Here is a 14605-nt window from a genome sequence, read left to right as displayed (position 1 = left end):
TAAATAAAAATGGAAATAAATAAATAAATACAGAAATAAATAAATAAATATGTTAATACCAAAAGAAATGTCAAAAGAAATGTCTTAAATATATTTTAACATTTATTTTTTCCCTGATACATTTCCTTTGCATTTGCAGTGTCCTTATGCTAATGACAAAGGCGGGCCTAACCGCAGTCTCATGCAGGATTGGTCACAGGAGTGTAATGATCCAGCCCTACTACTTCTGCCTTTCAATGCTGGTGTCCAGTAGCTGTTTGGGACGTTGAGCCAGTTCACACTTAAAATGAACTAGTTCAAGTTCAGAGGGTTAGTTAAGGTTATTTTTTATTGGGATGATTTAGCTGTCAGTAGTCCTGACTGTGAGCGTCACGTCTCGTGTTGTAATGAGCACAAGGAGCGAGCCGAGAGGAGGAGGAAACAGAAACTCCAGCTCGGTACAAACCACCTGCCGCCTCTGCTCTGAACATGAAGCCGCTGATCTCTGAGCAGATGTGACCAGAGAAGCTCTATGTTTTCACTGTTTCCACTGTTCTACAAAGTCACTAACTGGCTGTTTCACGGTGAAGAGCTCAATCTCAGTCACTGCCCGTGTCTCTGAGCGAGTGTGTGGCGGAGCGCAGGGGCTGTGTGTGTGTAGCTCAGTTGACCAATCCTGCTCGAGACTGAGGTTAGGCCCGCCTTTCTCATTAGCATAAGGACAATGAAATCGAAAAATAAAAGTTGGAATAAATGTGGAAATAAATAAATAAATATGGAAATAAATGCAGAATTAAATAAATCAATGTCTTAAACTTATTTCCACATTTATTTATTTATTTCCACTTTTATTGCAACTTTTATTTATTTCCACATTTATTTATTTCCACATTTCAGTGTCCTTATGCTAATGAGAAAGGCGGGCCTAACCTCAGTCTCGAGCAGGATTGGTCAACTGAGCTACACACACACAGCCCCTGCGCTCCGCCACACACTCGCTCAGAGACACGGGCAGTGACTGAGACTTGAGCACTTGAGCCAGTTAGTGACTCTGTGGAACAGTGGAAACAGTGAAAACATAGAGCTTCTCTGGTCACATCTGCTCAGAGATCAGCGGCTTCATGTTCAGAGCAGAGGCTGCAGGTGGTTTGTACCGAGCTGGAGTTTCTGTTTCCTCCTCCTCCTCTCGGCTCGATCATTGTGCTCAGTACAACACGAGACGTGACGCACACAGTCAGGACTACTGACAGCTAAATCATCCCAATAAAAAATAACCTTAACTAACCCTCTGAACTTGAACTAGTTCATTTTAAGTGTGAACTGGCTCAACGCTGCAAACAGCTACTGGACACCAGCATTGAAAGGCAGAAGTAGTAGGGCTGGATCATTACACTCCTGTGACCAATCCTGCATGAGACTGCGGTTAGGCCCGCCTTTCTCATTAGCATAAGGACACTGCAAATGCAAAGGAAATGTATCAGGGAAAAAATAAATGTTAAAATATATTTAAGACATTTCTTTTGACATTTCTTTTGGTATTAACATATTTATTTATTTATTTCTGTATTTATTTATTTATTTCCATTTTTATTTATTCATTTATTTATTTATTTCTGTATTTATTTATACATTTATTTATTTATTTATTTTTACTTATGTCATGTATGGTCCTCCATAATATTTCGACATAAAGCCTCCACACAACTGGTCAACTCTGCACTTTCACCTTGTCACCACTAGTAGTCGCCCGTCTCACACAAGTTGGTCGGACTCAATGATGATGTTGCCTTCAGGAACTGTCGGTAATGTTGTAATCGGTATTAAAAAGCACTCAAACAACTCAGAAGAATATTTAGGGTGAATGAAACAGAGAATCATGGACGATTGGAGTTGAGAGACATTCCCCAAAAGTTATTTATAAGGAATGTTGAGGACGGTTGGGGCAAAAAAGACTGATATTTTCGATTGAAGAGCACCACACATACTGTGAGCCATTGAAACGTGTTGGGTTATTAGGTGCTGAGACCAGGGTAAGTGAATGCAGCACCCTGACCAGCGGAGTGACGGCGGACACAGCGAGACTCAGCAGACACATAAACAAACTGGCTGCATGGCTTCAGGGACCTTTAACCACACGCCCCCGCTGCCTCCGTGTCACTGCATGGACAATGTTAATGTCGACAGAAGAAAACTGGGCTCAAAGTGAAGGACTCCATTGATAAGAATTGCAACAGGAGAATGGAGTCCTGCTGAGAGGTGAGTTTAATGCTGGGAAACTTCACGGCGAGCTAGCAGCGGCTAACGGGACCTAGTTAGCTAGTCGGAACTTGTTGGTCTGGCGTAGCATCGCCCATTGGGGCCTGTGGCAGGCTGCTGGAGTTCAAGTTGGTTATTATCCATTAACAGCAGGAGCGTCCACCCGCTGTGTAACACGAACCGGGTGTGGGGACCGCCGAGTAGAGCTGGTGAGGGTAGAAGTGATGAGAGCTAACGGTTCACCTGTTGCATCCTCAGCTGGAGGTCAGACCCTTGCTCCTAAACATGGCCTCCATTAACACTGAGAGGCGGCAGAGTCTTATTATGGTCTCATGTGTGTAATGGTGATTAGTTCTGTCACTCATCATCATGCGATAAAACTAAGAAACACCTATAAACACAGTCATGTCGAGGTTTCCATGTAAGCAGTAAAATTGAGGAGTTTGGATTTGGACACAGATATGGTTTCTGCAGTTTTTCTTTTCCATTTTATTTAGAGTATCTATTTTGTGTGATTTAATATCCTTTTTTTCGTAACTCAAACTCATTTTTGTTTTCATCATTTCTTTCTGCATGCTCCTCCCAACAGAGTGAGGAGATCATCACTTGTACATGTGCATCTCAAAACTTTACATTATAGTTAAAAAGTTCAATGTTTTACATCCGTTTTTTAACAATGTAAAATTTGTATATTTTCTGGACTTATTACATGTAAATTAAAATGTTTTTTTTTAATTTAATTTGATAATAACGGCCCACAGCTCAAAGAAAGTATCTTAAAATATGAAAATAATTTTCGGTAAAATTACTATTTCTACAGTGTAAATACCGTGTATCTCTCGGTCTGGTTCAGTTCATTCAACCACAATCATGGGGTAGACCGCTGACTTGACTGCATGTCCAGAGGGTAAGCCACAGAAGGTCACTACAGAAAGGGTTGGCTGCTAGCAGAGGGTTATGTCAAAGCATATTCAATGTCATTTGAATGGATAGGGAGAAACTGTAATGTAAAAAGGTGGCCATGCAACATGGATGACCAATGCCTTGAGATGATTGTCATCCAAAGCCTATTCAAGAACTTGGGAGAGCTTTTAGGAGTAGACTGAGGCTGGAGTCAACGCATCCAGACCCACCATGCACAGACATCTTCAGGAAATTAGCTAGTGTAAATAGAGACGATGTCAGAAGCCTCTTACCTAGGATGAGGCCATTGCTCAGTGTTCCAGAGTCCTCTTTTCAGGTGCAAGTAAATTTTGCATTTCATTTGGAAATCAACGTCCCAGAGTCAGGTGAAAAAGTGGAGAGGCAGAGTTTGAAGTCCAGTGGGCAGTTTCTGCAATCTGTGAGGATCTGGGGTGCCTTGTCATCTGCTGGTGTTGGTCCATGCAGCTGTCTACCATGACATTTTTTAGCACTACATGCCCCTTACTAGGGACATGCTTTATGGACATGCCAATAATGGAATTTAGATTTCCATGAGCTGTAAGTCATAATCATCGAAATTAAAACAAAAAGTGCTTGAAATATTTCACTATACATGTGATAAATACATGAAAGTTTCACTTTTTGAAGAATTTTTTTAGATGGATCTTTAACCAAGCTAGAATCACTGTATTTTTTGTCAGTGCACTAAAACAATAACACCTGCAAATTTCTATCAAACCCTCCACTGTCTCATCTTTCCAGTGTGACCTGTGACCTGGTGTGATAACTGCATGCTGCATGTCTGTGATAACCATGCATCCATCACCCACCTGCACTCCCTCTCAGGTCTGACGCACAGGCCCTTCATTAGAAAGGAATGTGTCCTGCCTCTCCTTGCATGTTGTGCTGTGAATGAGGCATCATGAGGAAAGACAGGGATAACCCTCTGGCCCTCTCATCCAAGAAATACTGCCAGAGTCAGGCGGACTATGGGCGAGAGCTTGAGAGGCTCCGTGCTGAATTGGAGACGGAGAAGAGCCAGACACAGCGGGCCCGCGGACACCTCAGTGTGGAGCTAAGGCGCCTGCGAGAAGAAGCAGAGAGGGAACAGAAGAGGGCCGTGAGGGAGCTGACGGCAAAGCGTGGGACCCAAAAGGACTTGCACTCTGACAGACGCAGAGGTTTGGTGGCTAAAGAGGTGAACAATAAACATACTGAACGGTGCAGTAATGATGAGCCGTCAGGGAAAGAGGCTTTTCGTTTAAGCAGAGGTGAAACCTATAGAAAGCTGGAGCTGCTGCTGCTGACACTGTATGAGGAGATAAATGGTGAGCAGGCAGTCTCTAAATTGCATCAGCGGCAGGACATTGAGCTAGAAAAAGCCATCTTCCTCTGCCACCTGCTAGAGACCCACGGACGAACGTTGCAGGGGAGACAGAGAGCAGGACACCCCAGCAACATTTTTGAAAGTCTCTCAGGAAAGCCTACTCAAGAAGACGGCGATAAATCCTGTCAGAGACTTCAGAGATCTCAGAGTGCATCTCACTCATCGAAGAAGAGCAGGGAAGAAGATCAGCAAAAGCAGCCTTCAGACAGGGACTTGTGTGAATCTGACCCCAGCACCGCTGCTACAGTCGTGGACACCTGTCGGAGCGGCTCTCTGAAAACGATTCACCCTCACAACACTCCCCATGCCGGCTGGGACAACCAGCCACCCTCCTGCACTGAGTCCTCGCCCTCCAAATGCATGGAGAGAAACATGGAGGTAAGATATTTCATATACATATTCCTAAAAACATGCTCACTGGTGGTTGAATTCATATTGGAAGTATACAGTTAAGAGTAATGTAAGAAGAAATTGTGGTGTATATATAGATTACCACTCAGACATACCATAAAATGCCAAATAATGTAGCAATATTGCTTTTTTCATTGTATTTTTTATAAACTAAAGTATATTACACATTTGTTCTGGTTGGACAGGATTTTAGGTAAAATATAACCCCATGATCCCCAGTACATTTCACTTCTTGAATTAAAGTCACCTGGCTTGATGTTAGACATTGTATTTATATGATAAACCCAAGCTACTATAGATGCTGCAGACATAGTGGCTGGTGTGGAAGAATAAGGGGACAATACCTTATGGAATCTTTCAGTTTATTGCTTATATTTAAAGGAAAACAATACTTTATTATTTCCTTTTTTTTCTTGAAGGCTTCCTGTTGAATTGCAAACAAAAAAACTACTACTACATTTAATGTTGCTCAACAACACATATTTGTGTCATCCTTCACAAAAAAATGGCATGGATTCCAACGAAATAAATCCAATATTGTGAAGACAATCAAGACTACAGATAATTTCCCCCCTACTCAAACTAAGGAGGAGTTTCTCAGTTTCTAATATATACAGACAGGAGAACCAAACACTGGTTGGCTGTGCAAGCTTATCTCTGTCAATAATGCAATGGTGACGAAAATACTGATTTGGTTTTTGTGTAAAAACACCTCTGTGAATTTCGGTCAGTGTTGTGGTGGTGAGTCATGTGGGATGTGAGCAGAGAGTATGGGTAATGTGCTGGTGCATCATTTCTTTTTTAAGAGAGCAGAAGTGGGTCAATGTGCTCCTGTCTCCTAAATTTTGGATCAAGTTTTCTTTGAGAGGAAAATTAATAATGAAAATGAAAATGAATAATTCATCAAAGTAATGCAATCAGCAATGCCTACTTGCCCAGGCTCATTTTGTTTGTGTGTCTTTCTCATCATAAGAAAGCATCACCCTTTGTTGTATGGATAATAAAGCAGATAGATAATATATTATCTCTCTTTCTCTTTCTCTCTCTCTCTATCTCTCTGTAATATGACAATTTGTGCCATACAGTGTTTGATTTTCAAAGATATATATACTGTATTATACTGTAGAATAAAATGTGCATATTCAATTCAAGAGGAGAAACATGTTTATCATAAACAAGTTAGAGGCTCTTCTCAGCTCATTAGATTGGCCAAAAATGTTAGGCCTCATAAAACTTACAAACAAACTTTAGGAAGGACACACAGCCGTATTTGTATTTTAGCATTTGCAAGTTTCTTTGGAAAAAATCTAAATGATATTTGGATGTTTGTGTAAGACGTATATTTGACCACTAGCCTGATACTGAGTCACATGGTTAACAGGGAGGCTTTGTCAAAACCTATCAGTGTGATAGGATGTCAATATCATTGGATTTCTGTGCAGAGGAAAGGCAATTTGACATGAATGCTGACTGGATGTTTCTCTTTATTTAATGTTCAGTCAAAGTTTATATATTTAGTTATGTGTGCTGTGTGCAGCCTGTGATTAGCACCATGGCTGGTGGCAGTGGTTTCGCTCTAAGCACCTCTGTTCACACCAGGGTTGGTTTCAGTCGTTCAGCTCCTGAAGCCATGGTCTCATGAGCACACAGGAATTATTAATGGGAAGAACTGAAATGCTGCGTTAGCACAAAACAAGAAGCTCATGTCTGCGAGAGACAGGTGGTATTAGCTTGCAACAAGCCCACAATGTTGCCCTAACACAGGTACAATATATCAAGTAAACACTTTACATCTGCCAAGGACTTTAGTTAGTCGTTTGTTTTTGGATAAACAAGATTACACAGACACTGATGGATAGATTACCGCCAAACTTGGTGTAAGCATGCAGTATGGGCCAGGGAAGAACCCAAAAGAGTGTGGTGCGGATCAGCCACCTGATACAGGATTTATTAGATTTTTCTAAATTTTTGAAAAATGAGCACATTTAGGGAAAGTGGGATAGTGCTATACTGAGTGCCATTCTATTAAAATAAGTTCTGGTTAACAAATCTATATCCTTGTCACATTCATGTGTTTACACAATTGTGACTCAAAATGTACTTTTAGCCAGCAGGCACTTGCTGCCAGGCAAGGCGAGAGGGGTCAGCAGCCAATCATGTGAACACCGCAAAAAAAAGTATTGCCCTACTTTGATGAAAATAGTTGAACGTTTCCTCCAGCTTGCAGCTAGGGACGCTCTGATTGGATTTCTTAGACCTTCCATTAAACAACCTTATAGAGTGTACTGACTGAGTTTGAGAAACAGCAAATACTCAATTTAGGTGTCCAAATTGATATTGGTAGTGAAAAGTAGGCCAGATTCATCCCAGGTTGCTCGCTGTAGCCTGCTGTGTGGAATGGAGAAAATTTCTTGAGCATTCAGGTGAGGGATGGTGCCTGGGTAAAGAATGCAGAAAGTTTAAATTCTTCTGCGTGAATTACATGTTTTTATTTATTGCACATCGACAGCGGCATTGGACCGTATCGCCAAAAGCTCTTGAATATCTTCATCTTTCCGAGTTCATATCTTCTTCAGCGTCTTCTACCTGATTTCAACCTCAGATACTGCTTTCTTTTCAGTTTTGTGTCTATTGTGTGTTAAAAATGTGATCAACACACTCACTCAAGGTGAATTCTTACTTCTTTCTCACATGGGCTCATTTGGACATCCTCCTGAGTTTATACTAGGTGGCTGACAGGAAAAACTACAGAGGTCTGGAGCGTCTGACTGTAATCTTACATACATAATCCCTTCTGGATGATTTCAGGGGAGTCTATCCGGAGTTCAGTGCATTTCTGAGCATGTCAACCCACTGAGCAGTCAGACTTCACATTAACCTCAAACTTAGTCAGTTGGAAAACTAATTGCTGCTCTGGAATTGGCTTGAAGGAAGCTGTATGTGTGGCGTAACATGAGCTTTATAAAGTCTGGTAATGTGATGTCTGAGAAGTTGGTCAACTTGTTAAGTTTTTATCTTGGGCTCTGCTACACAAATGTAGTGATTTTATTGTTGAGAATAGAAAGCAGAGGCTGCAGATTTGCTCTGCATTAAAGCTACCTTTTTATTTTGTATTCATCTTTTGCAAGTTAAGACATGGTCAACAAAACAATTGAAAGTGTTGGATGATAAGAAACGGGTCAGCTAAGCAGTGCAATAATTACATTAAAAAAGATGCAAAGTTGTAAGAGCTTATTATAGAAAAGTCAAGTACAATACTGAAACCTAAATACTATATATAGCCACTTTGCCTTTGCTAACTTCTTACCATTGGGCATATTCAGTGGATTGATGGTGTGATGGTTTAATTATCATTAACTTTGTTGCTCTGAATGTTTTTGTGGTTGTTGCACCACTGCTTAGTTTGGCCTTACAAGTATTAGAAAGTGCATGTTTGCATCTTCTTCAGTCAGGGTGAAGAACTACTAGCTTGTTGTGTCTGTGTCTGTGTCTATGCTGCTGTGTGCACTATGTGAACCCGTTGAAAGGTCATCAGTAATGGCCAATCAAACTGGCTGATTGATCACTGCATCTTTATTATTTGTATTCTATATTATTACTGTTGGGCTTTGTATACACGCATGCTTTAAAATGAGCAACGTCGAAAGTAACTGTCTGTGCTTTTAGGTAATGTATAGTTTGTCAAGGTTGAGTGAGGATTTAACTAGATGCCCAAATAACCCCCTCTATCTCTTGGCTTGGATTCAAGCCACTGCTTGTTAAGGGGATTCATTAGGCTGCCTTGCTCATTTGATAGGCAAATAGCTGGAGTACTTTATATCACCTGCTAGTAAAGGGGAGGGCAGTAAGTCTAAATAAATCTGCATTAATTTGTAACCCAGATCTTTTGCTGCCTCAGACCTGTTTACATGTCTTTTTTTTAAACCATGAGTAGCATTTATTACATTGTCAGACGCAAATTGGTTTCTTTAGTGGACAACTGCAATAAAACATTAGAAGTAGTCTGGACTGGACACACTTCATCCCCTGTCTGCCTCCTGCAGCCTGCCTGTGTTGCAGTGTGTGTACTGCCTCTTGAACAATCAATAGGCAGCCAACATCATTCCAGCGTCATCTCCATGGAAACGAGCTCCGGTCGCGGTGATGATTGGGCCCCGTCTCAAAGACTGCCTTTTTGTGATAGGACGATTGAAGCAGTCCTCCCTACCCCCTCCTCTCAGCGACACTCGCCTCCTTACACACACACAAAAACACACACACACACATACATTTTTCCCTTCGTCCTCTTTCTTCACCTTTATGGCGCTGCAAGCGAGATAGGATTAGGCAGCCCTGTCGAGTCTTGTCGCATCTGGATAATATGCTTTTTGTCCAAGCCGCAACAATGAGGATGGACTCGCGGCTGAAGCGTCAACATGCCACCCACAGCCCAGTCTTACTGAGAGATTGGCAACTAGAGGGGAGACCTGTTAGATAAATCCTTTTCTGGTATTTCTTTCTCCATCGCAAGTCTCTTCTTGTTTTCTATCTCAGCTGGGCCTACACAAGCTCTTTCAGCGCTGTGTAGGACAGGAGCTGGAACCGTTTGTATTTTTCATGGTCTGGACAAGCACCTACAAAAAAGCCCAGACGACAGAACGGTAAGGCATGATGAAACATGCTGTATCAGAGCGGTGAGCAGGTGTCTGAATCTGAATGCTACACTGGGATAAAGTCTAACATCAGGATGCTGAAGAACGCGATCAGGATGATGACAATTATTACAGTGAGAAACCAAGGCCAAAAATATGTGAGATATTTTTAAGGCTGAATGTATTTTTTTCAAAACGTCACAGTGAGAAGGAGTATGAGGTACTGTATAACTCTTGGTTTATATGTCACTGGCTTTATCTTGGATATGGCACACTAACTTCGACTGTGACAGTCCAGCAGTGCCATTTTCGTACGCTAAACTCCCACTGCATAGTGAAGAGACTGTTTTGTTATTGAAAATCATGGCAAAAACAGTCGTCTGCTTGTTTTCATACACGTCACCTTAGCCGTGTAGAAAACTGCCGTTTATAAACTGTTGGAGAACGGGAGGAACATCACATCTTTATCCTTCTGAAGTCAACTTGTCCCGGCTGATCCTCGTTATTCTCCTCCAGCAAATGAAAAGCCTGTGATGGCTTGGTCTCGGCTGGTCACCTCATACGATCATATTGACCCCATCTGCACTGTTGACTTTGACAGAGAGTGATGTATGACCTGTTCACTCGGTCTGAGCAGCCCGAGCCTGTACCGGCTACAGAAATGGAGGTCCGTGACACAGAGGCTCCTGGACAACAGCAGGAGTTTAGGAGTTCGGAGGAGCAGGTTAAGACACAACACGGGCTCTTGGACAAGGCAGTCCCACCCACGGCTAATATCACTTCAACATCACTCTTAGGAAAGAGGCATCACTCACTGTATGCGAACCTCAATGGCTATGAGGTGGAAAGGGTTCGCAAGGTAAGCGTGGAACATTTGCTGTGTCTTCCAGAAATATTCAAGATGCTTGACGTAAAACTGTTTGGGTCTGGAGACACGAGAGATTTGCAGTCCCACCATCATTAGAATCCCAATCATTCCATAGCGTACTGAGTATCACTAGCCCTCTCAATACCATGGTTGTGGTTTTGTTTTGTTTTTCATTACAAATTTTAACATATCTGGTTCTGATATGAAATTTAAAGGAATTTTAAAGATGTCCTATTAAGCTGAAACAGTTAGTCGGATTATCGATTGTATTGGATAAGGGTCATGTTACATTGAGCTTAAGTGTTGAGCATGTTTTCTGCACATGCTTACTGGAACAGTGCCTCTATAAATCAGATGGTTGGCAGTTATTATGCTGACCTATAACAACCTTGTTTCTAATTTCATATCCGTGTCACCATTTAATGGTGACCAGTCAAAAATCAATGGAGAACGTGTGAGCTTTCTATGGAACAATTGGACATGTCAAAACAACTTATTTAAATTTCAAAGTACAATTAACAAGAGATATGCAATTCAAAAACATCTGGAGTAATTGATTGCGAGTGGTTTCTTCTGAACAGTTAAAAGATGCTGTTTTAAAGGTAACACACAGTGCCTTGGTACTGTAGACCTAACAGGGCATACAGTGCTCATCATAGAATGTGAAGATCAACTTATGAAGGCCTAATGTCTCCCAGCCTCTCCATGATGTGCTGGTCAAACACAGGAGCATGATCAGTGTAAGACTGAGACCACCAGGAGGATGCACCACAGAGCGCCACAGGAAGTCACTCCTGCCTGTGGCCATCCAACTTCACACTTCCTCCCTCTGAGTGTCAGACCCTCTGAGTATCAGACCCTCTGAGTATCAGATACTCTGAGTCAACCGACTGAACTAGTTTTAATGCCAGCAATATCTGACATATCCATGCTTAAAATAAACACTAAATGTAAAGAACGCACATATTGTACATATTTAATATTTTATATTATTATGTCACAGTGACCTGACCGGATGTAGACTTAACAGCCCTGGTTGTCAGAGGGGTACAACCATAGGGCAGTATTTTTTATGTCCAGCTACTACTACAGAAAAGGAAGTACAGAATGTTAAAGCACCAATCATTTTGTTAAACCTCAGTTCCTTTACCTTTGCCTCATGGTTGGAAAGCATCCTTACCGGAGACAGGATTTCATCATTCAGAATTAATCGGTGTGCAACATTGCCTCCTGTCTTTCCCACCCCCGCCAGCTCATTATCTGAACACCACAATCACAGTGTAGTGAAAACTCCTAATGAACTGTCAACACACAACCTGGGAGAGGATCCGTGGCTACAGGTGCTGAGAGGTAGCATTAAATGATGCATTATAAATTATTATTTGGCTCTTTCAGACCAGTGGGGACCATACTCTTTGTTTATGATTGCACCATTAATTACTGTGGGGTACCACATCCGCTCTTGTGTTTCCTTAATCAAAAATCAGGGATGATTGTCTGTGTATCTATATATCAGTACAACAGTTACATGTTAGTACATGTTTGTACATGTTTGGGTTAGGGTTATGTTTGTACATGTTTGTAAGAATACATGTTTGTAAGAATATAATGAATGCTACTCCACTGTAATAATAGTAAAGTATAAGAGGCTAAGCAGGTATTATACAGCAGAAGGAAAGTGGGTGAAATTGAGTTCATGTTCAGCTAAAACCCAAATGAACAGACTGGGTTATAAATAGAATCTTTATAGAATAGGCTTTACTGTGAAAGTGACGTTTTTACTCAGATCTCCATGATCCAGTGTGGCTTAGGCCATAGAGCAGATACTTATGTGTTGTATTCTAAAGCTTTCGTGAAGTATTTTGGTTCCGTTCTTTTGACTGGCAGTTTCTCTGGGAAATGTATCCTTATCAATTCTTATAATAATTAATGAACATTTTTTACATCATTCATTCAAAGATATTTAGACACAATCTTGGATAAAATGAGAATGATGTAAATACTTGTACTACTTCTTTTAAAAGGTTTTAAATACTCTCATTCATATAGTCCACTCAATTCAGCTTTATGTTTACAAGACACAAGTAACAAGAATCTTAGATTATCTGTTTTCACTTTCCAAGTGAGTCTTGATGTGGACAATTGTGTCTAAATTAACACAAATTTGTATCAGTATTTCGTTAGCCACAATTTTATCTGTCATTTACAGTAGAACCATGATAGAAGTTGAATATGTAGAGCAGTTGTTAATGTCAGTCTTTCTAAGACCGATGAGCTTGCTGAGTGTGTGCTCTCTATTATCTACACTCAACACTTGTCTGGATGGCATATGGCTGCTTGTCTAATGATGGTTGGGTTCACACAGCGTGAGTTCCAAATGGGGCTACTATACAGAAAAACGGAATCAGCGATCTGATTACATCTATTTCATCTGATGACCCAATATTTACATAGCCTTGATCACATAGTTACGGCATAAAGGACATGATGGAGCTAAGGCAAGGCGGGTAGTATCAGAGAGCCTTTGGAAGACGTCTTTTTCAGTATTGTATCAACTCATCTCTCCTAAGTTTAGCTTCATGCTAGCTTACCTTGAAAGTACCAGATGTTGATGAGGGGGCGGATCCAGACTTATCAGACTGGTCAGTTTCGCTTGTGTACTATGTTTGAGCTCTGGCAACACACTGAAGCTACTCTTTGTTATTTCTGTATTTGTGCTGATGCTACTGTTCACTCAACTATATTTAGTTGGTCCGGTTAGTGAGGGCATTTCCTGCCTTGTAAAATAAGTGAACTTGTCGCTCAATCTGTTGACAGTCTTGTTACCTTGTCACCATGTCGTTCCCCGAGCTGTGGATAAAATGGCATGACTGATGCTCAGCAGAAAAAATCTGGAGCACTATTTCTCACTGCTTACAGAGGCTCTATATCAAGTGCAGTCAGATTTGTCTAGCTAAAGGCTGTTTTAAAGAGCAGGTTTTCAAGTTCTTCCATCATTTTCAAAGTGGATCTCAGCAAATTTGAGTCAAAGCCATTATCAACGTCTTTGTGGAGAAATAATGTTTGATGTTAACATGTTCTCTGTGTTTGAGTGAGTTGACTCTCAAGTTGAAGACATACTTGTCAAGTGAACTGGACTCAGCATTGCCTGAAAATAAAAATAAAAAAGTTTTGTGATAATTCATTTGTCACAGAAATGTATTGTTGTGGAGGTAATGTCTTATATGCAACACACAGGGCAGATCAAACTAGTTGCATCAGAATTCTCAATCACTGGTGCTGATGGTTAGAGGTTGAAGTACTGAGAAGACTGGCCTAGTTGGTACCTTAGGGAGAACAGAAAGTGGAGCGCTGTGTCTGTGTAGAACACATGGTAGTCAGCTTTGAGCATAGCTTTGGATTGGATGTTCTCATGCCATCTTTGTTCTACTTCTGATTAGGGCTGGGCAATTAAGTGAAAATGTATTTACGATTTGAAGTAATCATGATATTGATTTGAAGCTATATCAACCAGCCCTACTTCTGATGTAGCATGTAATGTTGAACTTTACATCCAGAGAGAAATGTATAAAGTAGAAAAAGGGTTGTTTACTTTATATTAGTATTGGTGGAGATCTGATGTATCTATTTTGCAGCATTTACATGAAGTGAAGAAGTGCAATTAAGGATTTCTGAAACGAACTATTCCACTGCTTATTCCTCTGTTGGATTTTTTGATTGAGGTGATTAACCGTTCACTGTTTCACCAATTAGAAAATAGTGAAACATTTTCATCTAAGCTTTCCAGAATACCAGCTTTCGTCTTCAGACCTCACAAAAACTGTCAAAATCAGACATTTATTCATTAAGCGTGTATGACCTGTGAATAATTGATGGGGCAGTAAGAGAGGGATCTCTGGAGTGTTTTCATCTCACCATATCCTAGCCAAAACATTACTGTCTGTTGTGTCTGCTGTGTGGCAGCACGAGGTGCAGAGTGTCTGTATGGAACAAGGGTCAGACATCATGATAATTGTCACGTTCAATTTCAGTTGGGAGTCACACTGTGAGTGTGTGACTAAATGTAAAGCCGATACGTAGGAATTCAAATAAAGTGTCAATCATTGTTTCACTCATTTTCTGTGACTAAGATCTGAAATCTGAATAAAG

General features: G+C 40.9%; 1 protein-coding gene across 1 annotated transcript in view; it reads left to right on the top strand.

The window, feature by feature from the left end:
• The first annotated feature begins 2050 nt into the window (after positions 1–2050).
• LOC133969297 (peripheral-type benzodiazepine receptor-associated protein 1-like) overlaps positions 2051–14605 on the top strand; it is a 60269-nt gene continuing 47714 nt past the window's right edge. Inside the window, exons 1-2 of the mRNA XM_062405688.1 lie at positions 2051–2235; positions 3922–4924. Of these exons, the coding sequence (XP_062261672.1) occupies positions 4082–4924 (843 nt within the window). The 5' untranslated portion in view covers positions 2051–2235; positions 3922–4081. The remainder of the gene's footprint in view (positions 2236–3921; positions 4925–14605) is intronic.

The sequence above is a fragment of the Platichthys flesus genome, chromosome 15, assembly GCF_949316205.1.
Source record: "Platichthys flesus chromosome 15, fPlaFle2.1, whole genome shotgun sequence".
Lineage (NCBI taxonomy): Eukaryota > Metazoa > Chordata > Actinopteri > Pleuronectiformes > Pleuronectidae > Platichthys > Platichthys flesus.
This window is presented reverse-complemented; position numbering and strand designations above follow the sequence as displayed.